At 36.8% G+C, this 24,814-nt stretch overlaps 1 protein-coding gene across 1 annotated transcript; it reads right to left on the minus strand.

The window, feature by feature from the left end:
* Positions 1–698: 698 nt before the first annotated feature.
* On the minus strand, positions 699–23,374 carry LOC127181193 (leucine-rich repeat-containing protein 49). Its single transcript, XM_051135763.1, has 18 exons — positions 23,161–23,374; positions 22,246–22,314; positions 19,241–19,301; positions 18,823–19,041; positions 18,645–18,747; positions 17,010–17,213; positions 15,931–15,997; positions 14,559–14,702; positions 12,647–12,708; positions 11,778–11,928; positions 9,691–9,774; positions 7,754–7,929; positions 7,592–7,678; positions 4,867–5,101; positions 3,705–3,890; positions 3,520–3,629; positions 2,232–2,379; positions 699–2,150 (listed from the first exon to the last, which is right to left on the minus strand). Exons 1-18 carry the CDS (start codon positions 23,224–23,226, stop codon positions 1,929–1,931), a joined length of 2,394 nt encoding a protein of 797 aa, XP_050991720.1. The 5' UTR covers positions 23,227–23,374; the 3' UTR covers positions 699–1,928.
* Positions 23,375–24,814: the final 1,440 nt, after the last annotated feature.

Consider the following 24,814-nt stretch of genomic DNA (forward strand, 5'->3'; position numbering starts at 1 on the left):
AATAATAACAATAAATAAATAAATAAATATATTAAAATAAAATCAATCAATTGGACCCAAAAAACAAACAGAAAACAATGTATTAATGTGTTAATAAATAAATAAAAATTAATTCATTGCAATAAAATAATTGTTGCACAAATAAAGGCATCTGAAGCCAGTGCCAACTTACAATAACAGAATAATAAATTATAAAATGTTAAAATGAAATGGGTGTCAGAGATTCAACAGCTCAGTCTTCATTCACAAACACTGAGGACAAATAATCATCCTAACCTCTGTTTTTCACCTTCTCACCTCTTTCTGCCCGCATGTTTTTAGCTGTCATTCATCAGCTGCAAGCAGGATCCCATCGCTGTTGTTTTTGTGAAAACGCAGTCATCAGTCTGTCATCTGCTTTGATTTGAGCACTAGTTAATGGTTAGGAGTGTTTGACAGGAATGTTTCAGGACAAAAGCTGTTGATGCAGGAACAGTTTGAAACTTTTCCTGGAGGATCTTTAGTTCAAGCACAGCATCATTAGGAAATGTGGGGGAAAAAAGTTGATTTTTTTTTAAACAAAAGTAAAAATAAAAATGTATTTGATTCATTTAATGATTGTTTTATTTCAGTTAATGTTTATTTAATTTTTTTTTTACTTAAGTAAAGTAAAAAAAGTATTATAAATAAATATATTATTAAAATATGATTTAATTGGTTAAATAAAGGTGAAAAACTTTTTGATGTTTTCTTTTTTCTTGGCAAATTCAGGTCAAAGTTTTTTCACTTTTATCTTTTTAATAATCAGTCAAATACAAAACATAAATTGTGAAAGATCATGTGGTTTGATTTTGACATTCAATATGAGGAAACGACAGGCATCATAGACAGAATGAACAGAAGATCTGAAACACACTCTACACACACACACACACACACACACACCTGAACACAAACGCTTCATCTACACAAACATGAGTGTTCAGAAATGAGTCAAAACTCAACTGATCATGCAGCTCAAGTGCAGATTAAACTCTCTTCATAAACCGTCTTCATTCGCGCTCAGATTTCACTTTCAGTCACAGCTCAGCAGAGAATCTTGAGCTAGTTAGTTAAACTCTCAACATGTTTAGAGCTGTTAACTGGACTGACCCTAAATAAAATAAAATAAAATAAAATAAAATGAAATAACTCCAGAAAAAAGTAAGACCTCTGAAGGCCATTCCAGACTAAAATAATAGAATAATAAAAATAAAATACACTACCAGCTTAGGCCCTATTAAAATAAAATAAAATAAAATAAAATAAATAAAAATTAAAAAATAAAATAAAATAAAATAAAATAAAACTGCTGAAAAAAGTAAAGCATCTGAAGTCCATTCTAGCCTAAAATAATAGAATAATAAAAATAAAATGTTAAAATAAAATAGACTATCAGCTTGGGCCCTAATAAAATAAAATAAAATAAAATAAAATAAAACTGCTGAAAAAAGTCAGGAATCTGAAGTCCATTTTAGCCTAAAATAATAGAATAATAAAAATTAAATACACTACCATCTTAGGCCCTATTAAAATGAAATAAAATAAATAAAAAAATAAAATAAAATAACAGAATAATAAAAATAAAATGTTAAACAAAAAACTGTCTGCTTGGGCTCTAATAAAAAAAAAATAAAAAATAAAATAAAATAAAATAAATATTCCTCTACAGTCTGATTTCTCTTTCTGCTCAACTACTATCATGGCAGAGCAACAGTTTGAGAAGAATCTCCATCTTGTTAGTTGAAGTTTAACTCCACAGACATCTGAAGGAAACTCTGTCTGTAATACGCGTGTAATGTCTGTTTCATCAGGAGCACCATTAGAGACACAGAGGAAGTTATTGGCCCACAGGACTGAGCGGATCCGCTCAGATCAGGACAGTCGCGCTGTACATTCAGACTCTGCGTTCACGTCTGTGATTTTCTGTGGAGCCGCTGGAGACTGGTGTGTCTGAAGGCCTGTCTGTCCCTCATCTCCAGCACGGCGTCTCTCACGATCTCGCTGAAGAGCGACGGCCAGATCTTCTGCAGCGCGTCTGCCTTCACGCAGTGACCCGACGCTCTGTGGATCAGCCCTCGCAGATACTGCTGCACCATCCCCGAACGCTCCGCCGCGTCAGCGCCGCCCTCCTGACACACGCAGAGATGAGTTAGTGCCGCTGGACGCGGAGCGACCCGTATCTGTGTCGGCGTATGTAGTGCGCCTCTCACCTCGGGGCCGTCGGACAGTCTGCTGGGATAGTTGAAGAGCGCTCGGCTCAAACCGTCTCCCAGCTGTTTGCCGTTCTCCTTCAGCTCCTCTGGACTCTGACCGCTTCTGCGCCCGCGGCCGTCCAACAGGAACTGCAGCTGCCGCTTCCTACAGCGGACGGACAGAACCACTGACACATGCAGCAGGAACAAAACATCTGAGACTGAAAGATGCTGATTCATGTGATCTGATCTGCCGTCTGATTTGGGACTGAAACCATGTGGAGATGAATTACAGTCTGAAGTCTATGCCAACTTAAAATAATAACAGAATAAAATAAATAAATAAGTAACATTAAATTAGAATATTAAATTAAAACTGATGAAAAAATTAATTAAGGCATTTGAAGTCAACCAAAATTAAAATTAAGATTAAATTTTTTAAATTAAAAATAAAATCAAATAAAGTAAGGCCTCTGAAGTTCATGCCAACTGAAATTAAAATTAAAATTAATATTAAACATTTTAAATTTAAATTAAAATTAAATAAAGTAAGGCCTCTAAAGTCCATGCCTACCAAAATTAAAATTAAAATGATTCAATTAAAATTAAATAAAGTAAGGCTTCTGAAGTCCATGCTAACCTAAACTAAATTAAAATTAAAATTAAAATTAAAGCAGGGCCTCTCAAGTCCATGCCAACCTAAAATAAACTTAGAATTATGAATGTTTAATTAAAATTTAAAGTCTATGCTGAACTAAAATAATTCTAGAATAGAATAAATATATAAATTTTATTAAATTGAATGAAAACTCCTAAACAAATAAAGCAAGACTCCTGCATCAAATGCCAAGTTAACGCAATAATAAAATAAAATAAAATACAATAAAATAAATTTAATTTTAATTTTAGCACCATCTCTGTTCAGGCTTAAAAAATAAAACTTATTTTAATTTAAAAAAAAAATTTAATTAAAAATTTAACGTTAAAAAATTAAATTAAATTTTATTTAATTTAAAAATTAAATTAAATTAAAAATTGTAATTAAATTAAATTCCCAGGGTTTTAAGTTTTCATTTTATGAACTGCAATGACTTTTCCAGGTCCAGAAATCACACTTTTTAAAGTCTCTGAGGTGCTCATGGGTGCAGCAGATGGATGAAAAGATTTTCTGCACAGCACAAGAACAAACTGTATTTAATACTGTAAATCCTGGAGCGCTGAAATAATTTTGGACACACACACACACTCGCTTTAGGATGGCAGCTGCTATGGACATGCACTGGCTTGTTGTCTCTCACACACACACCTGGACTCCTCCAGCAGCAGCAGCAGGCGGCAGCGTGGCGTTTCTGTAGCAGCGACGTGACCCAGAGCGCCGAACATCCGCTCCGATGCCATGATCTCATTCATAGTGACCTGAAACACACAAACATCATCACACACACACTCCCAACACACACACAAACACACACAGAGACTGACTGCTCACACCTCAGTGCCGTTGATCTTCTGCAGGTTGAGATGCTGCAGTCTGTAGATGAGGAAGGATCTCCAGAGCGTCAGACCCACCACCGGATTCCCCTCCGAATGGACACTGATCTGCTCCAGACGCCGCACCTGAGCCAGAGCCGCCAGCTGAGGGAGATGAGTGATGCTCGTCTCCATGAACATCAGGTGCTGCGGGACACAACAGCATCAGATGGGTGTTAAAACAGTCACGATTCATTCACACGGCCGATTCATTCTGAAATGAAGCAAGTGATTGTCTATGTGTGAGTCATTGAATCATTGAGTCACTCGATTTGTTCAAAACCGTGGATTCATTTAGAAACGAAGCAAATGATTGTTTATGTGTGAGTCATTGAATCATTGAGTCACTCGATTTGTTCCAAACTGTGGGTTCGTTAGAAACTAAGCAAGTGACTGTCTATGCATGAGTCATTGAGTCACTCTATTTGTTCAAAACCGTGGATTCGTTCAGAAATGAAGCAAATGATTGTTTATGTGTGAGTCATTGAATCATTGAGTCACTCGATTTGTTCAAAACCGTGGATTCGTTCAGAAATGAAGCAAATGATTGTTTATGTGTGAGTCATTGAATCATTGAGTCACTCGATTTGTTCAAAACCGTGGATTCGTTCAGAAATGAAGCGAGCGATTGTCTATGTGTGAGTCACTGAATCATTGACTCACTCGATTTGTTTAAAACCGTGGATTCGTTCAGAAATGAAGCGAGCAATTGTCTATGCGCGAGTCATTGAATCACTGACTCACTTGATTTGTTCAAAACCTTGGATTCGTTCAGAAACTAAGCGAGTGACTGTTTTTATGCGCGAGTCATTGAATCATTGACTCACTCTATTTGCTTAAAACCGTGGATTCATTCAGAAATGAAGCAAGTGACTGTCTTTATGGATGAATCACTGAATCACTGACTCATCTGATTTGGTCAAAACTGTGAATTCATTCAGAAATGAAGCAGGTGAATGTCTTTATGCGTGGGTCAATGAATCATTGACTCACTCAATTCATTCAAACACTTGAATTCATTCAGTAACAACTCAGAGACTCAAAAGTTCTGCTGTGGCTTTGATTGCAACTATTTTCTTTAGTGAAACTCAGCAAACTCTGTGTGAATCGCTGTGATTCTCACCGTGAGGTTCGGGAATTTGAGGCGGATGCGCAGGAACATGGGAATGATGGAGTCAAAGTGGATGTATCTGAAGGCGACGGTGGTGACGCTCGCAGCTGTCTGAACGCCCCAGCAGCGCTCCAGCGTCTCCAGGGCCCCGGGGCCGAACAGACGCAGCGTCTCGCCGTCCAGCTCCGCCAGATGACTGTCAGACATAGACAGACTCTGAACGCTGGGACCGCCGGCGTCCTGCGGTCTGCAAACACAAAACATAACACATCACATGAGCAAAACGCCTCCTGTTACACACAACTGTATGAATGATTTCAACATGTCTGGGCAGAGACTCTTCTGAGAGGAATATTTGGACTCCAGCCTGTTGTAAATTCACATTTGGCACAATGAGATCCACAGTGTCTGTCATCCACATCTGATCCAGCTTTTGCTTACAATTGTTTTTATATACAGCTAATGCTAAGTACTACAACCAATCCCTAACAAAATCCTTGCATTTGCACAGAAAATGGATTTGCACATACCATGCAAATACTTTGCACATTACTTATACAAACTGCCATTCAAAAGTTTGGGGTCAGTAAGATTTTCTTAAAGAAATTAATTCTTTTACTCATCAAGGACGCATTAAATTGACGAATAAAGTGACAGAAAAGACATATATAATGGTACAAAATATTTCTATTTCAAATAAATGCTGTTCTTTTGAACTTTCTATTCATCTGTGAATTCTGAAAAATAAAACATATCATAGTTTCCACAAAAATATTGCGCAGCACAACTGTTTTCAACATTGATAATATGTTTGTTGAGCAGCAAATCAGTATATTAGAATGATTTCTGAAGGATCATGTGACACTGAAGACTGGAGTGATGATGCTGAAAATGCGGCTATGATCACAGAAATAAATTACATTTGAACAGATATTCACATAGAAAACAGATTTTTTGAATTATAATAATATTTCACATTTTTACTGTAATTTTGATCAAATAAATGCAGCCTTCATGAGCAGAAGAGACTTCTTTCAAAAGCATTAGTAAATCTTCCTAAACCCCAAATGTTTGAAAAGTAGAGTTTCTTCAGCTGTGTATGAATTTATACATCTGATTATTACATTACAAGCTGGTTTTATTGTAACAGTGATAAAGATACATACTAAACAAATCTCACAGTAGTTGATTCATACAAAATCAAGTGTATTTCTGACTGGCGGGTGAATTAAGTGTTGAATCAGTGTCAAAATCACAATCGTTTGTCAGTCATCAGCGTTTCCAGTGTGGTTTTGTTAATTATAATTGAAGCAATTTGGTTTTGAGAGATTTAATTTCGAGAGGTTAATTCTGAGGGGAATAATGCGTTTTTAATGAACGCTCTTGATGAGACGCACGTGATTGGCGCTGTAATTCTCTGCCCACATACAGACAGAAACACTCACGGCGCAGACGCTCCTTAATGAATCTGTAGTGCTCTTCTGCTCATCGCTAATCACTGATCCTACACAGAAATTCTTCATTTAATGGACTCAATTGACAAAGTGAGCCACCAGGAATCAGATCAGTCTGCTGTGGATCACCGAGATGCTTTTAGCAAGTATTAAAACACACAAAAGTGCAATAGTGTGACTTATCCTGGTTTATCGACATTTTCGGTCAGGCCTCTTCTCTTATAACTGGATAAATCTGATGTTTAATATAACATAAAACACTAATAAATCATAAAAATATACAATTAAAATAAACGAATCATTCAGAAACAATCAAAATTGTAAATTTTTTTATTAAAATCTTTAAATAAAATAATTTTAATTAAAACTTTTTAAAAACTAGGCTAATAATTCAGTTGTAATAGGCTAAATTAAAGCAATAATTAAAAATATAAAACAAAAAAAACCTCATGCATAAATAAAAATGTCAAATTAAGATAAATCAATCATTCAAAACAAAAACAATTAAAATAAAACACTTAGTAAATATTAATTAAATCATTAAAATGTAAAATCTAAATAGATAAATAATTTAAAAATAGAAACAATCAAAATAATAAAAATAAGACAAATTTTAAATTAACAGAAATAATTTTAATCAATCAAAATAACACACTTAGTCGGATTTAATTAAATTATTAAAAAAAAGTAAATTTAAAATAATTCACAAAAAATCTAACCGAAATTTTTACTAAAAAAAAAAAAAATTAAAATGAAATAAAATAAAAATTAAATATTTTATTTGTTGTCACATGTCATGTGACCTTTAACCAAGAATTGAATCAGAGAAGTGTGAAGATGCATGAACATTATTGAAATAATAATCAGGAGGACTTCAAGAAAGTATTTCAGCTGACTAAAAAATCTTTGGAAATTGTCTAGTTATTCTTAAAATAAATCTTTTTTGTGTGTTCAACAGATAAAAGAACAGCATACGGTTTGGAAACAACATGCATGTGAGTAAATCATGACATCATTTTGATTATTCCTCCAACACTCTACATTTCTGCATCACGTATCACCTGCAACCATGGCAACGGGGCTGCATCCCTATTGGTTGACTCTCTGAATAAGGAAATCAAATGCAACACTGTTGCTAATTAAAACAAACCAACAAATCTAATAAACACTCAGTACAGCATCATCACCCTCCGCTGATACATGAACACAAACTCTGACTCTGTGCTGTATGTCAGTGTGTTAATCAGTGACAGCAGAGTGAGTTAATGAAGCCGTCAGTGTACCTGGGGTCTCTGGGACTGTTTGGTCGACTTGTTGATCGTAACCTGTTCTCATTCCCTCCAGCTGAGACTGTGAGCGGACTCAAGCGTCTGTGACAGAGAATCACATCGGTCAAACACACACACACACACACACACACAAATACACTCATGAGTGACCCTCACTTGGGCTCATCCGGTGACGTCTCCTGCGTGTTTCCATTGGTCTGGGCGGGGCTGTGGGCGGGGCTGTTGTCTGGACTGACGTCTTCCTTTGTGCCGTTCTGGGCAGGAAGCTCGAGGCACGCTTTCAGACCCTCCCATTGCTGCGCTGCGTTCTGGATCGCAAGTCGACGTCTTTCCTGCGACAAAAAGAAAGAGCGCGGCCTTCAGAACTGTGTACAACTACTACTGCTTTAAGGAAGCAGCATCGGGGTAAACCTCATGAAGAATCTTTTATATAGTTTATTTTATATAGTTTATTATAGTCTACTACTAATATATCAATATTTATACATATGCATTACAGTAAATGAGAATTCAGGTCATTGACATCGTCAATAATCAGTCTAATGTCAATCACTCACTAATTACTAAATATTAATTAAATTTGAAATGAATAAGAATTTAAATATTAAAAATATACATTTTTAATTGCACGTACTAAAATAAATTAAATGGTAAAAATGTGAAAATAAAATAAATGTGACCCTGGAGCACAAAACCAGACTTAAGTATCACAGGTATGTTTGTAGTAATAGCAAAAAATACATTTTATGGGACAAAATTGATTTTTCTTCTATGCCAAAAATCATTAGGATATTTAGTAAAGATCGTGTTCCATCAAGATATTTTGTGAATGTTCTACTGTATATATCAAAACCTAATTTTTGATTAGTAATATGCATTGCTAAGAACTTCATTTGAACAACTTCAAAGGTGATTTTCTCAATATTTAGATTTTTTTGCACCCTCAGATTCCAGTTTGTCAAATAGTTTGTCAAATATTGTCCTGTCCTAACAATACATCAATGGAAAGCTTATTTATTCAGCTTTCAGATGATGTATAAATCTAAATAAAAAAATAAAAAATACCATTATGTCTGGTTTTGTGGTCCAGGGCCACAAATGGTTTTTAAACATAATAAAACACTTAATAAAATTAAATCATAAAAACTGAAAATGATTTTAAGATAAAAACAACCCAAATAAAACATTTACTAAATAAATAAAAAAAAATTAAATAAGTGACTTAATAAAAACAATCAAAAAGAAACAACAAAAATAATCATTGTAACATAAAAACAATTAAAATGAAACCCTAAAAAATGTGTTGTGTCATGTGACCATAACCGACGTCAGAGATCACACAAAAGTGTTGATAAATTGTTCAAATATGAACTAGACTAACATGACGAGATTTGATGAGACATTTAATGAGATTCTCTCATCTGGAGTGTCTGCACTGTTCTGTATCCATAATTAGAGCCTCATGAGATTCAGATCAACAACATTCTGGAGAAACTGTAGTTGTGTTTTATGTTCTTGACCTCCAGATGCTCCTAGAGAATAAAGACTGAATCCTGGGACTGAATGTGTCACACAGATGTCAGAGCTCAAGCATCGCTGTGATCCAAAAGAATTTGACTGGTTCCATCCATGTGTCTGGATGAGCTCCATATCCCATCATGCACCGGGGCAGCGTGTGATACGTGCGCAGCCGCTGCCACCCACAAACAGCACCTACAGGTGATGAATGCACCACTCCTGTGTGTGAGTGAGCGATGCTGAACTCAACGGGAATTATCAGGCTTACATTACAAATCCCTGCTGGATCTCAGCTCATCAGCACACGGTCAAAAACACTCACGCATGCGAGAAATCACGACCGCAGAAACTGGCGCTCCTCCTCAGTGTTTGTTTTCCAGCACAAATATCTTGACATTCTTTACTTGAGATGAAAAATGACAGAAGATAATGAAGGAATGCATCAAAATGAAGTGAGTTTTTGCTTAAAACCAGAACAAACATCCTGCAGTGGATTTGTTTTCCCTCTGAATTGAGCTGATTTTTTTGGAGATATGTGTTGTGTTCTCGTTCTGTGTTAAAGTGTGTGTTTGTACCTTGTGTGCAGCCTGTTTGTGACTCTCTTTCTTCTTCTCATCCTCCTTTCGTGCTGAAACGCTCGCCGTGCGTCTCTCCTCCTCCTGCACAACAGCAGCACAGTCAGCGTGCAATTAACACACACACACTACACAAATGCCTCTGTGTACTCTACTGTGTGTGTGTGTGTGTGGATCAGAGAGGATTATTTTCAGACAATTTGCCAACCGCCCAGCTGTTTGTTTCCCAGCATGCACTGCAACAGTTTCGGAGGTCTTGGTACAGGATCATTTGGAGAGAGATGGAGATCAGGCTACACACACTCACTGTCTGTCTGAATGTGATTTACTAATAAACGAGTAACAAAACTATGAAAGCCAATTTCTACCACTGAATAAAAAATAAAAAAGGTAATTGTGACGTTTTATCTCACAATTCTGACTTTTTTCTCAGAACTGTAGATATAAACGCAAAATTGCAAGTTATAAAGTCAGAATTGCAGGATAGAAACTCACAATTCTGACTTTTGTCTCTCAACTGCAACTTTGTATCTTGCAATTCTGACTTTTTTCTCGCAATTTCGAGTTTACATCTCACTTTTTTCTCAGAATTGTGTCATATAAACTCGCAATTCTGACTTTTTTCAATTGCAAGTTATAAAGTCCAGTTCTGAGGAGACAATAAAGACTGATATATTATAAGTTGCAATTGTGAGTTTATATCTCATAATTCAGAGAAGAAAAGTCAGAATTGTGAAATAACAAGTCACAATAAACTTTTTTTAAATGTATTATTCAGTGGCAGGAACAGGCTTCCATGCAAAACAGTCTTTAATATGACAGCTGATAATCTGCACTATATATAACACACAACACTCCTCTTTTCATGCAGTTTTGAACACGTTTGATCAGCTGATCCTGGAGCTGTTCTGTAAATCAGCACATCACAGAGGCCAGATGTCAGATCAGCTTTTCTCTGAGTTTTATGAGTCATTATTCCCGGATGTGTTTAGCGATTCTGGCCGATGGGGAATTCTTTAGAAATGAGCACTGTGTATTTTTGTAATATTTCTAAGTATTATATGCTCAGATCAACAGTGACTGAAATTACCTGCTGTGATAAACTCATTTAACATCATTGTTTGCTTCTAACAAACACAATCCAGGGCACAAAATGTAGATTTGTTTTTTTTTTTTTAGCTTTTTAAAGATATTTTTGAAAAATATACATTCATAAAATACATTTACACCGATAAATTAATTTTTTTTTTTTTTATATTTATAAAATCTATTTATTAATTATTTCTATATTGGTAAATGTACCAAAAAATATTTATGTAAATTATGCAGCTCTAATTTTACTCCATGACATAATCAAAAATTCTAGAAAATGACAAATTTTTAATTAAAATTTGTGCCTCCTGCTATCATAATAATAACCTGGTTATTTTGAAAATACAATGTATCACAACAGAAACATACTACATTTGAATCATTATTAGAACCCATGAAATGAATTGTTGATGTATTTTCTTTTTAAACCTGGCCTTGTTTTGAATTAGTTTAACCCTTTTTGTTTACATCACAACTGTGACATATTTGTATCATAACAAATGTGACCCTGGAGCACAAAACCAGTCTTGAATAGCACGGGTATGTTTGTAGTAATAGTCAACGATACGTTGTATGGGTCAAAATTATAGATTTTTCTTTTATGCCAAAAATCATTAGGATATTAAGTAAAGATCATGTTCCATGAAGATATTTTGTAAACTGACTACCGTAAATATATCAATATATCTTAATTTTTGATTGGTAATATGCATTGCTAAGAACTTTAATGGCGATTTTCCCAATATTTAAATTTTTTTGCACCCTCAGATTCCAGATTTTCAAATAGTTGTATCTTAGCCAAATATTGTCCTATCATACATCAATGGAAATCTTATTTATTCAGCTTTCAGATGATGCATAAATCTCAGTTTTAAAAAAATGTACCCTTATGACTGGTTTTGTGGTCCAGGCTCATAAACAGGTGAAAACAAGTCATCATTAGTGCACACACACACTCAAAACTGTAAAACAGCATTAAAGTCAGCGGGACTCACTGTGACGCGCTTCATGTCGAGCAGCTGAAGGTGTGGCGAGCAGCAGCGGAGGAGAGTCTGTCTGTAGCATGACTCCAGCGCGACAGGGTTCCCATCGACGCTCAGCTCGCTCAGAGAGCGGCAGTGCCACAGACAGGCCAGCGCATCAAACCTACGAGATAATCATCAAGTCAAAGTCAGGTCACCCTTATTATTACAATGTAGAATGTTTCAAAGCAGCTTCACAGTAAATAAACAGGAACGGTGTCATGTTACTTCCCTCTGCATGGAAGCCTGCTTCTGCCGTGGAATTGAAAATAAAAAACGACTTTTTAATCACAAACACACTCGGAAAATGAGAATTCTCAGATAAAAACCCTAGCCTGAATTGCAAGATATAAAATCAGAATTATGAGAAATAAAAAGTTTCATTTTTTTTTATCCATTCCGTGGCTTAAACATACTTCCATATCACCGCCCAAAACTGAATGAGTAAATTAAATGAACTCAGTTTTACATACACGATGCGTGACCCCGTGACCCCAGTTAGCCCCGCCCACAGACCCTCCCTCACACACACACAGGCAGGGCTGTGAATGCAGCAGTATGACACAGCAGTAATGAGGGACAAACACGCAGAAACACTCGGCCGTCACACCGCATCAGACTGCAGCACTCCCTTAGCAACCACAGCATCCCACCATGACAACACAGCAAAAACACATTGCTAAATCATGTTCCCATGGCTACAGAATCAGACACACTAGATGACTGTCCGAACGCCTCCACCCATGTGTGTGTATGTGTGTGTCGTGCTACTGCAGTATGAGGACACGACACGTCCTCAGACAGGACGGGGTTAAACACACGCGGACGAATGCGGCTCTTACCTGCTGATGCTGTTAGCGCTGAGAAACAGACGCTGCAGACGAGGAAGATTCTCCACATCCGTCTGCAGACAAACAGAGACACACAGAGAGATGATGCTGCATCCCACAGTCACCGGCACACCGATCCATCCGCCCGATCACACACACACACACACACACGCGTGCTGATGGGAGGGGCAGCGGAAGAGCAGGATGACTGCGGGGGAGGGGAGAGAGAGAGAGTGTGTGTGTGTGTGTGTGAGATGCTCAGATTCAGCACACACACGCAGGAAGTGTTCAACAGCAGAAACAGCCAGTCATTGTTTTCAACTGAGGGTTTTTCAAAAGCAATATGTGGTTGCTAAGGTGATGAGGATGGTTGCTAAGATGTTTCGCAGTGGTTGGGGATGGTCACTGAGTCGCTGCTGTGGGATGTTTCTGGGTGGCTGCTGTGTTGTTGAGGATAGTTGCTAAGATTTTTAAAGTGGTTGCTAGCATTTTAACTATAGTTGCTAAAATGTGGTTTCTAGAGGGTTTCTAAGATGATTCTAATTGGTTGCTAGGGTGTTCAGGATGGTTGCCAAGATGAATAAATTACTGGAATATTTATATCATCAATCAGTGAAAACACAGTGTTTGACTGAACAACACAGACAAGATATGTGTGTTGTTCCTGGTGTCTGAATGTCTGCATTGATCATCCTCTCTCTCCCTGACTGCAGCTAAATTTAGCAGCGATGTCCCAGACACTAAATGACGTCACAATCCAGCTGATGTCCTGCACAACTCCACCAATCACACACAGAGAGACAGACAGACAAATGACACCAATCACAGACAGACGGATAGACAGACAGAGACAGGCAGACAAATGACACCAATCACAGATAGACGGATAGACAGACAAACAGACGGACAGACTGATGGACAGGCGGATAGACGGACAGACAGACGGATGGATGGATGGACAGATGAACGGATGGACAGACGGACAGAGACGGATGGACGGACATACACAGACATACGGACGGACAAACAGAAGGACAGATGGATGGACGGATGAACGGATGGACAGACAGAGACAGATGGACAGACAGACAGACGGATGGATGGACGGACAGACAGAGACGGATGTACGGACATACACAGACACGGAGAGACAAACTGAAGGACCGATGGATGGACGGATGGACAGACAGACAGACGGATGGATGGACGGACAGACAGAGACGGATGGACGGACGGACAAACAGACGAAAAGACAGACAGATAGACACACAGACAGAGACAGATGGACGGACGGATGAATGGATGGACAGACAGAGACGGATGGACAGACAGACAGACGGATGGATGGACGGACAGACAGAGACGGATGGACGGACATACACAGACATACGGATGGACAAACAAAAGGACTGATGGATGGACGGATGAACAGATGGACAGACAGAGACGGACAGACAGACGGACAGACAGACAGACGGATGGACGGACGGACGGACAAACAGACGAAAAGACAGACAGATGGACAGATAGACAGACAGACAGAGACAGATGGACGGAAGGACAGACAGACATACAGAGGGACGCACGGACAGACAGATGGACAGGACGGGTGGGTGGATGGACAGACAAACAGACAGAGACAGATGGATGGATAGATAGACAGACTGACAGACAGATGGACGGAGGAACGGACAGAGAGAGGGACAGACAGATGAACGGACGGACAGACAGACAGAGAGATGGACGGACGGACAGACAGACAGACAGAGACGGACAGACAGACATACGGACAGATGCATGGACAGACATACGGACGAATGCATGAACAGACAAACAGGTGGACAGATGGACTGACAGAGAAACAGACAGACCGGCGGAGTCCTTCATGTATGTGATGGACACTAATACGTGTGCAGCTCCTCACCACAGATGTGATGCTGTTGTGACGGAGGTTTAGTTCAGTCAGACAGTTCAGACCTCGCAGATTCTCCACTCGAGTGATGCGGTTTCCAGAGAGATTCAACAAACGAAGCTTTGACAAACAAGACACGTTTTCAATCTGAGAGATCTGAAAAGAGAGAGAAACAGAGAATTAGAAATATTCCTATTAGAAATAAATGCTGTTCTTTTGAACTTTCTATTTATCTATGAACCCTGAAAAAATAAATTGTATGATGGTTTCCACAAAAATATTGTGCAGCACAACTATTTTTAACATTGCTAATAATCAGAAATGTTTGTTGAGACGCAAATCAGCATATTAGAATGATTTCTGATGGATCATGTGACACTGAAGACTCGAGTAATGATGATGTATATTAACAAAGAAATTATGAGCCACAAACTGTTGCTCCTCAAAAGCAATGAGGCGTTAAACCCCGCATATGTGTTCAACAGCTGACAGAAAGCACACAAACCAACACTTAACATGATTAAAATAGCCTGACGCAGGAACTAAATGACAGAAGGATGCTGGAAATGATTGATCCGCCTCAAAAACACCCTGCGTCTCCTCTCATGATGAGGGTTTGTGATGGATTATTCACAGCAGTGAGGAGGCGGAGCTACTTATGCACAGCACGATCAAACCACCAATCAACCAATCAGCATCTGCCTCCACAATCACAACACAAACAAAAATAGCACAAATGCTGCTGCTTTACATGAATAGAGTGCAAAATATGACCTTCTTTAACATGATGTGATTACCTTGAAAAAGCTGCTGGTCTTTCAGAAGGTCACTTTACATATTTTCATTTAGATATTACATGAACTGAATAGTTTGCATGGCAAAACTTAACATTCATGTTAAAGTCATGAAGTCATGATTCTTTCATATCATTACATACATTCAGTATAAGAGAAAGATCTGAAAATCTGAATAATAAATGTAGGGCGGGGTTTGATTCTGTGCACTGGTTGTTGATTGGATATTAATATGTGGGCGTGGCTCTTATGTGTATGCAGATGAGCATGAGCTGCAGAGGCGGAGTTTAAGAGCAATAAATGATTACAGAAATCTTAAATCACAAGAGAAAAGATGATCCAGTTATGATCTTTTAATTCAACAAGGTCAATAAATGTTTAAAAATAACATATGCATAGACAAATTGTTCATAAGATGATTTATGCATTTATTTCCATTTTATTTGCATGTTATTTCACACTGGCTGTGATTTGATGGTAGACACATCTAACAGGATTTGTGCATTTATTAAGACGCCGTGCAGCTGTCAGTGTCTAATAATAATAAAAAAAAAAAAAAATCAAATGCAACATTGCCTAAGAATCTGTACCTGATTACTGTGCAAGTCCAGAACGTCAAGTTTAGTGAGGCCGTCCACATCACAGATCCTCTGGATTCTAGGACACACATTCATTGATCACTGATTAATACATTAAATACAGCAGCATGAAACACACCCAGAATGACTGAATGGAGTCGTGTGAACAGGAGAAACTCATTAAAGTCACTGGGTTCATGTGCAACTCCCTCGAGACGCAGCACAGAAGCGGCTCTGAGAGGAGAGATCTGTTACGACGAATCCCTCACGGACACAGAGAAATACTGACAGAGAGTAATGAGATCCTGCGGCATTCAGCATGAGATTCAGCAAACTCCTCCGAGAGAGACGAGGCGTCTTCAGGTGAACGTGACGGCTTAGATTTCACCTCAACAAAACATGAGAAATGATATAATGCAGAAATGAAGCCTAATGCATTCTGATGCATTTTTGCACAGGGTCGTTCTTCTCACAACAATTATGCAGAAAATGTATGTAACACTTTACTTAAAGGATTATAAAAGTATTTTTAATTATGCCTTTTAATGCATCTCATGAATAACTGTAATTACATTTATAATTCTTTTTAAGAAAGTACAATGCATTAAAACATGACCAACAATCAGTTGCAGATGCCGAGAATCTGCAAATATTATAATGCATTTTAACTTTAGTTAAAATATTTATTTATGGAAATATTTAATGCATTAAAATGCCTGTTATGAAGAACTTCATACTGCATTATCATAAAATCTCCAAGTAAAGTGTTAATGAAATTTGCTGCATAATTGTTGTGAAAACAATATTAGAATGCAAAGTGGATTTATTGCTCCTCAAAATAGGCTTGAGGTTTTTCCTTCGGGAATATGATCTAGACGTATCCAAACATCAGAATGCAACTTATTCAATAAAACACACCAGCTTTACTTCAGATATCAAACGCTGACAGTTTAATTGGGGTTATGTTGGATTTAAGAGCAGGGTGTGAGCATTCCTGTGGGATTACACAGCTACAACTAGACCAGTGTGTGTGTGTGTGTGTGTGTGTGTGACCCGACAGCCCACCCACCTACACACACACACACACTCACCTGTTCTTCCCGAGCAGCAGCACACGCAGCGAGGTGAGAGAGGAGATGCCAGACATGTCAATCACGCGGTTGTCATGGAGATCGAGGAACACGAGGCGCTGCAGGTGAAGCAGGTCCTGCAGGTGTGAGATGAGGTTGTGCTGCATGTTGAGGAGACGCAGGTTCTCGGCCCCGTCCAGACGAGGGACATTCGTCAAACCGCGCCTGCGGGACACAGATCACAGATCAGTCAATCAGTGTCTTAATCAACTGCCATACAGACGTCTAATTACACTGCATCTGCTAAATGACTCTTTCTTGAGAAAGACTCTCCTGCCACCTACTGGTGTGATTGTGTCGTGACGTGTTCACACACACTGATTCCTCAAGCTTAAACCTTTGAATATTAAGGGAAGACACTGCAAGGAAAAATGCTGCTTTTTTATGCACCTGTTGAGTTTGAGATTTTGGGCTTTTTGCTTTTACATAGTTTCAAGTGTTTTTCTAATATAAAGAAAATATCCAAAAGACAGTTAAATGTTTATTTCATAGCACTTTATCTATTTGTGTCAATAGATTTCAATTGTAATACATATTTTTAAAGGTGTTTTCTTAAAATGAGTTTTTTTTCACCTAAACTGAGCCATAAACATTTTTATTCCTGCTTATATGCCGAAGATTTTTACAGAGGGATTTGTTCATATAGAATTTGCTTGATTATATACATTTTATTCCCCCCCAAAAATTGTAAAAAATAAATAAATAAATAAATGAATAAATAAATAAATATTGTCTTCTGTCTGTTTTTTCTAATTTATGAACAAAATTATGAATACAAAATTCCCTCTGTAAAAACTCTAATATGACTCTAATATGTCAAAAAAATTATACAATAATTTTGAAACTGACTTCATACAGTGTTTAGGTTTTTGTACTAGATGTTTATGCAAATTAGCACATATTGCATTAAATAATGTCTAATTTGCATACTTTAACATTTTAGAAAACTCGTAATACAAAAACTGTTTGCAATTATCAGGTTAATCTATCAACTGGACAAGTAAGGTGTTAAATATTAGTTATTTTTTTACCCTATTCACAAAAAAAATACAAATATTAAAAATCATGTTTCAAAATGTTGCATCAAATTCTCAGTGTCAGTCATTATTTAACAATTAATGAATATGAAAAAAGAAATATGGGTGGTGTTACTCAGGATGTTGCTATCATGCATGTGATCTTAGGTATTTTTTCACTGTTTGAGCACACACACACACAAAATACACATCTACCAAAAATAAATAAATAAATAAATACTACTACTAATAATAACCAATATTTTGAATTTAAAATGTATAATATTTTATATAATATACATTTTATTTTAAAATTGTTATTTTGTGAAAAACAAATGTTTAAAAATACTGCTTAAAAAGCGTTAAATACAGGAAAACACACAAACTTTAAAAAAAAAAAAACTAACTAAATAAACAAATAAACAAACCTTCATTTTTTTAAAGAAAAACAAATTGAATGTTAAAAATACAGCTTAAATGCAGTGTTAATACAGCTTTAAATCATGTGCTCTTATGTTTGTTACTACGTTTCATTGCAGTTGCTAGGGTGTTTCTTCCTAAAGGTAAATAAATGGGATACCGGTCCAGATCCAGTCTCTCCGGACAGGAAGTGATGTCATCTCTGAAGCTGAAGGCAGTCAGGAAACATGGGACAGAACTGTCACGCAGACTTCCTGTGTCACCTGAAGAGGAAGTATTATGATGAGTGCGATAACAACTGCATTTCACACAGATGTTCCTGTGATTCAGCCTCTTACCCCGCATGTAAGTAAGCGCTGCTTTGCTCTGAAGGGACGCGGACCCCGCGCTGTGAGCGGCCCTCTTTATGCGGTACGCCTGCGGCCCCAGATCCCCCACCATCCCCACAGGAAGAGCCACAGGGAGAGAGAAAACGCCACGATCCGCTGGCGTGAGCTCACTGTCACAGGACAGGACCGGAGCGCGCAAGGGACGGAGAGACACGTGCAGACGAGCATCTGACCAACACACACAACAACAACACAGATGAAAGAAGATTAGTGTTGTTTATATACGGATAAACAATTAAAGATGCATAAAGATCAACTGTGTTCAAATAAATGGAAAAAAAGTAAACAATCACTGGCACATAATAAAGTATTAATAAAGTAGTATTATTAGATACTAGTGATATTATGACAGCAGAGAGATCTGTACCGGTTCTGGATGGGTTCACATTCAGTGCTTTCTGCAGGTCATTTGATAACCTCAGATCAAGCTGACACAAGAAAAGAGTGACAATATTTAAGTTATTATCAGTTTATTAACAACTACTGTACATCAAACACTAATTGATACATATGTATGATTTGATACACTACTGCTTAAATTTTTTTTTTAAGATTTAAAATACTTTTATTAATCAAGGATGCATTAAATTGCTCAGATTTATAATGCTACAAAAGATTTCTATTTCAAATACATGCTGTTCTTTTTAGCTTTCTGTTTATCTGTAAATCCTGAAAAATAAAATGCATCACAGTTTTCACAAAAGTATTGTGCAGCACAACTGTTTTCAACACTGATAATAATCATAAATGTTTGTTGAGCAGCAAATCAGCATATTAGAATGATTTCTGAGTAATGATGCTGAAAATTCAGCTGCGCATCACAAAAATAAAATACATTTTAACAAATATTCACATAGAAAACAGTATTATTGCATTTAAATTGCAATAATATTTCACTATTTTTCTGTTTTGTACTGTACTTTTTACTGAGAGCAACAAAACTTCTTTCAAAAACATTAAAAAAACTTACCGACCCCATATGTTTGAGCAGTACTGTATATACCATTGTAATGAATCAAAGCATATAAACCATGGTATTTATACAAAACACCAAAATATTGCTGAATACCATGGTATTTCAATGGCACATTTTGACATTACGCCCAAAAAACCTTTTTAAATATCATGGATATCATTATTTACACTAAATGAAACCTATATAAATACTTTTATAATAAATACGACCACAAAAAACTGTCATGAGAGCGTCTTATAATGCAACAAATTTTAATGTTTACAAATAAAATCTTATGCATCCTTGAAATTAAATTCTTTGTTTCACAGCAAATGCTATTTGACTTTTTATTAGAGTACATTATATGTTTACTTCTTGAGTTATTAGGCATGACGTGCTATTGTTTTCCAGAAACAGACAAACGTTCCTTTATGAGACACAAAGACGCTGTACATAGAAACTGGAGATGAAACTAAAGATGAAAGTAGCTGATGAATAAGAAAGCATAAAAACTTTGACAACCATAAGAAATGAAAGCATTTAGATGCCTGTGGAGGAAAAAACTCTCTGTCTGTAATTATAATCTATAAATTATAAGATTAAACCCCTAATGTTCCTCAGAAACCACTGAAGCATTGAACATGAGCTGAATTCATTGTGCTCAGAACACAACCTGTAATTCGTGCTCTTTAACCACTCCAGGACAAAATGAGAGCGAAAAGAGAGTCCAGCTGGACAAGAAAGCCAGATCTAATCAGATTAGAGAGACGATGGGAAATTACTCTTATTATATTTGATTTGGGTCACATACTATAGAAGCCCATTTCTGTAAAAGGATAAAAATATAAAAAAGGCAATTGCTACTTTTTATCTCACAATTTAGACTTTTTCCCCTTGTAATCCTGAGAAAACAATCAGAATTGTAAAATATAATTTTTTTCTTGCAATTGCAAAGAAGTCTCACAATTCTGAGTTTAAGTCTTGCAATTTTTACTTTTTCCCCAGAATTCTAAATTTAAATTTTGCAATTGTGTTTCTTGGATTTTTGCCACAGAAAAAAATATAGTTATAAACTGTTTACTATAACTAATTATGACTTTATCTTGCAATTCCAAGCAAAGATGTCTGAATTGTGAGCTATAGGACTCACAATCGCAATAATTGCGATTATTAATTACGATTATCACAATTTATATCGAATGATGTTTTGAATAGCTTGAATGAAGCAACTGCATGCCACATTTTTATATATAGTTTCTTCTTTAAATATAAAAAAGAAAAATTAAAAAATTAAAACAATGAGAAAAAAAAAACTTATAATAACCTGTAGGAAAAATACACACCCACACATCTTAAAGGAGTCATCGGATGCCCATTTTCCACAAGTTGATATGATTCTTTAGGGTCTAAATGAAAAGTCTATAATATACTTTGGTTAAAAATTCTCAATGGTTGTGTAAAACAACACCCTTTTTACCTTGTCAAAATCAGCTCTGCAAAAATCATCTCATTCTGGTCGAGGCTGCTTTAAATGTTAATGAGCTCTGCTCGCCCCGCCCCTCTCTTCTCTCTGTGGAGTGAAGAGCCTGTTTACTTTAGCCACGTCTAGCCGCTAAACTTGCTGACTAGCACATTATTAGGAAAGGCAATCGATACAAAGGCAATTCATACAAAAACCCTTATACTCACTTCTGCTGTAAGTGAAGCTGGATCATGAATGATTTGCGTGAACACAGACGGATATATGTAGATCGGGAGGCGCATTCACTTCACAAACAAACGTAATCCACTGCATCTTCAGCGGCTCAGATGTCGGGAGTAAATGACGACCACTATGTTCATTATTACATCCAGCAACACAACACCTCAATCGCTCAATCGGAGATATTCTTGTCTAACTTACATCCCTGCTCCAGCATCAGAACAAGGAAAGTTACTGGACTGTTACAGCTGGTCTGAGGTAAGAGCTCATGTCAATCAACTATTGTGGGCGTGTCCTCTGTCATGTGACGCCACAACGACAGGCATCTGAGAACGGCTCGATTTGAAAAAGGGGATATTATTTTTACAGATTAATTAAAAACCACTGCATGGATTTTTATCATTATAGGGTAGATTTGTACATAAACTGACAACACACATTAATGTTCAAACAACATGAAAAAGTGAACTTAGCCTCTGACGACCCCTTTAAGAAAGCAGAATAATGTAAAAAATAAAGTTTTTTTTGGTAATTGTGCCTTTGAACACAATATGAATTACATAACTGTGATATCTGTAATTGTAATCATGATTAGAAATGTGATTATTTGTGCAGCCATAGCTATAAGATCAGAAATGTGACAAAACCAGTCAGAATTGAGATAAAATATCACAATTTTTAAAGACTTTTGTTTTTAATCCCATGTATCTCTCACCGGTCTGTGGGTCAGTCTGTCCGGCAGTAATGACCGCACCGCTGCCAGGTGCTGCTTATAGCTGTGAACCTGCACACACACACACACACACACACACACACACACACACACAGTTGTGTTTCCATGTTTTATGGGGACATTCCATAGGCGTAATGGTTTTTAGACTGTACAAACCGTATTTTCTATCACCCTACACCTAAACCTAGCCCTCACAGGAGACTGTGCACACTTTTACTTTCTCAAAAAAACTCATTCTGCATGATTTATAAGCCTGTTTCCTCATGGGGACCTCACAAATGTCCCCACAAGGTCAGAATTTACTGGTATTACTATCCTTGTGGGGACATTTGGTCCCCATAACGTGATGAATACCAGGTGCACATATCACACACACACACACACACACACACGTTTGTTTTTGTGAATTGTGGGGACTTTCCATAGACTTCTATAGTTTTTATACTGACCAAACGATATTGTCTATCTCCTAACCCAACCCTAACCCTAAACCTAGCCCTCACAGAAAACATGTTTGCATCGTTACACTTTCAGATAAACACCATTTACTATTTTTAAGAATTTTTTAACGGTCCCCACAATGTCAAAAATTTCAGGTTTTACTGTCCTTGTGGGGACATTTGGTCCCCACAATGTAGCAAAAACAAGTACACACACACACACACACACACAAAACACACTGAAATACACTTAATACACACTAATCATTAACAACTTATGTCACTCTGTATGTCAGAACTTCAGAAGGTACTAACAGAACTGTTGGTATTAACATGGGACATGGTGATTTTTCTGTAAAGCACATTCTGGTTTGTCGGTGCTGTGAATAAGGGCTTTGTCTCCATCTGTATGTGATCTGCAGCAGCAGCTGCTGAGTTTGGCAGATCAAACTCTTACCGCCGGCGGCAGGAATCGCCCTGATGCCGCTTTCTGATGCTCGTCCTGCTGCTTAGACGAGCGCATGTCCGCGCCTTCCTGTCACAGAGTTCACGAACATCCGCGACTCACTGCACGTTTATGACAGTAAGTCTTGAGATGGAAAACATGTTGCATTTCCAGCAGTGTTTCTCAACAAGTCTCGTGGAAAGCGCGTCACTGCGCGTCCTTAGCAACTAACTTTTAGTAAACAGTTACGGGAACTTCCGGTGGCAATCGCGGAAGTTCACTGTTTCTGTCCCTGCGTCCCAGTGTGCATACTATCCACCATATCTGCCCTAAACAGTACTGAAAATGACTAATATCACATAGAATCTAGCATGGACAGTATGCACATTGGGACGCAGACTGTGATTGTATCAGACTTCCGAAAGAAGTAAATTAAAAAATATTCATCATTATTAACCTTGCTGTCTCACACTTTATTTCTGTTCTTACAAAAAAAACAAAACGAAACAAAACAAAAACTTCTAGCTTTAACTTTCAGCATCCTTACATCTTCTGTTCTTTCATCTGTGTAATATTTCTGGTTCTTTTTCACTTTGATTTTTCTGACAAAAGAGGGAAATGATGAGACGATGTGTCCTGGGCTTTTTTTACTTTTGATTTACATTTACAATAGTCATTACAAAAAAAAAAAAAAAAAAAAAAAACTGAAATAAAACAGTTTAAAAATCAAGCTCAATAACAATAAGCCTGGAATAAAATAAAATAAAATAAAATTATTATAAATGATTTTAATACTGTTTTACAGCTACAGAAGATTTCTCACAATTAACATACGAGTATTCATTGTTTAATGTTCAGTATTGCTTAAAAAGCATTACAAATATTTAAAGTGAATCTCTGGTAAAGAAATAAAATCTAAAAACCAATATGAAAACAATCCATCATAAAATCATGCACAGACAAAGCACTGATGCTGTACATGTGTCTCTGTTAAAATAATAAAATAAAATTAAATTAAATTAAAAATAATCATGTTTGGATAATATATAAAAAATATGATAACCAGTGTTGGGGAAAGTTACTTTTAAAAGTAATGCATTGCAATATTGCATTATTATGCTACATAGTTACTTTTTATGTAACGTAATGTGTTACATTACTTTTGCATTCCTTTCTTGTTTGTTTTTAATATAAAAAGTTCTATTTTCGAGCAAACGTAAAAGCCCTTTCACACCAAAAAGGTGAAATGAATCAGCCTCAGACTATAGGAAATGTAAATCACAAAAACACAGGAGAATCCAACACTCTTCAGCAATAAAAAAATGAAGCACAAATGTTCGTTTAATATGTTAGTGTAGAAGCTCAGTTTAATGTTAGTCTCTGCACTACTCCTGATTTTCCCCCAACATGGGGACAGAAAAGCTGAGTCAATAAATAGGAAAACAAAGTAACTGGCGTTACTTGTTTGAAAAAGTAACTAGTTACTTGAAAAAAGTAATCTGATTATGTAACTCGCATTACTTGTAATGCATCACCCCTAATACTAATGATAACAAATACCAGTTTCAGAATCAGAATTAGTTTTATTCGCCAGGTGTGCACAAACACACAAGGAATTTGTTGTGTTTTTTTTAAGGTGCTCCTGGTACATACACACATACATATC

Source organism: Labeo rohita, chromosome 18 (assembly GCF_022985175.1).
Source record: "Labeo rohita strain BAU-BD-2019 chromosome 18, IGBB_LRoh.1.0, whole genome shotgun sequence".
Lineage (NCBI taxonomy): Eukaryota > Metazoa > Chordata > Actinopteri > Cypriniformes > Cyprinidae > Labeo > Labeo rohita.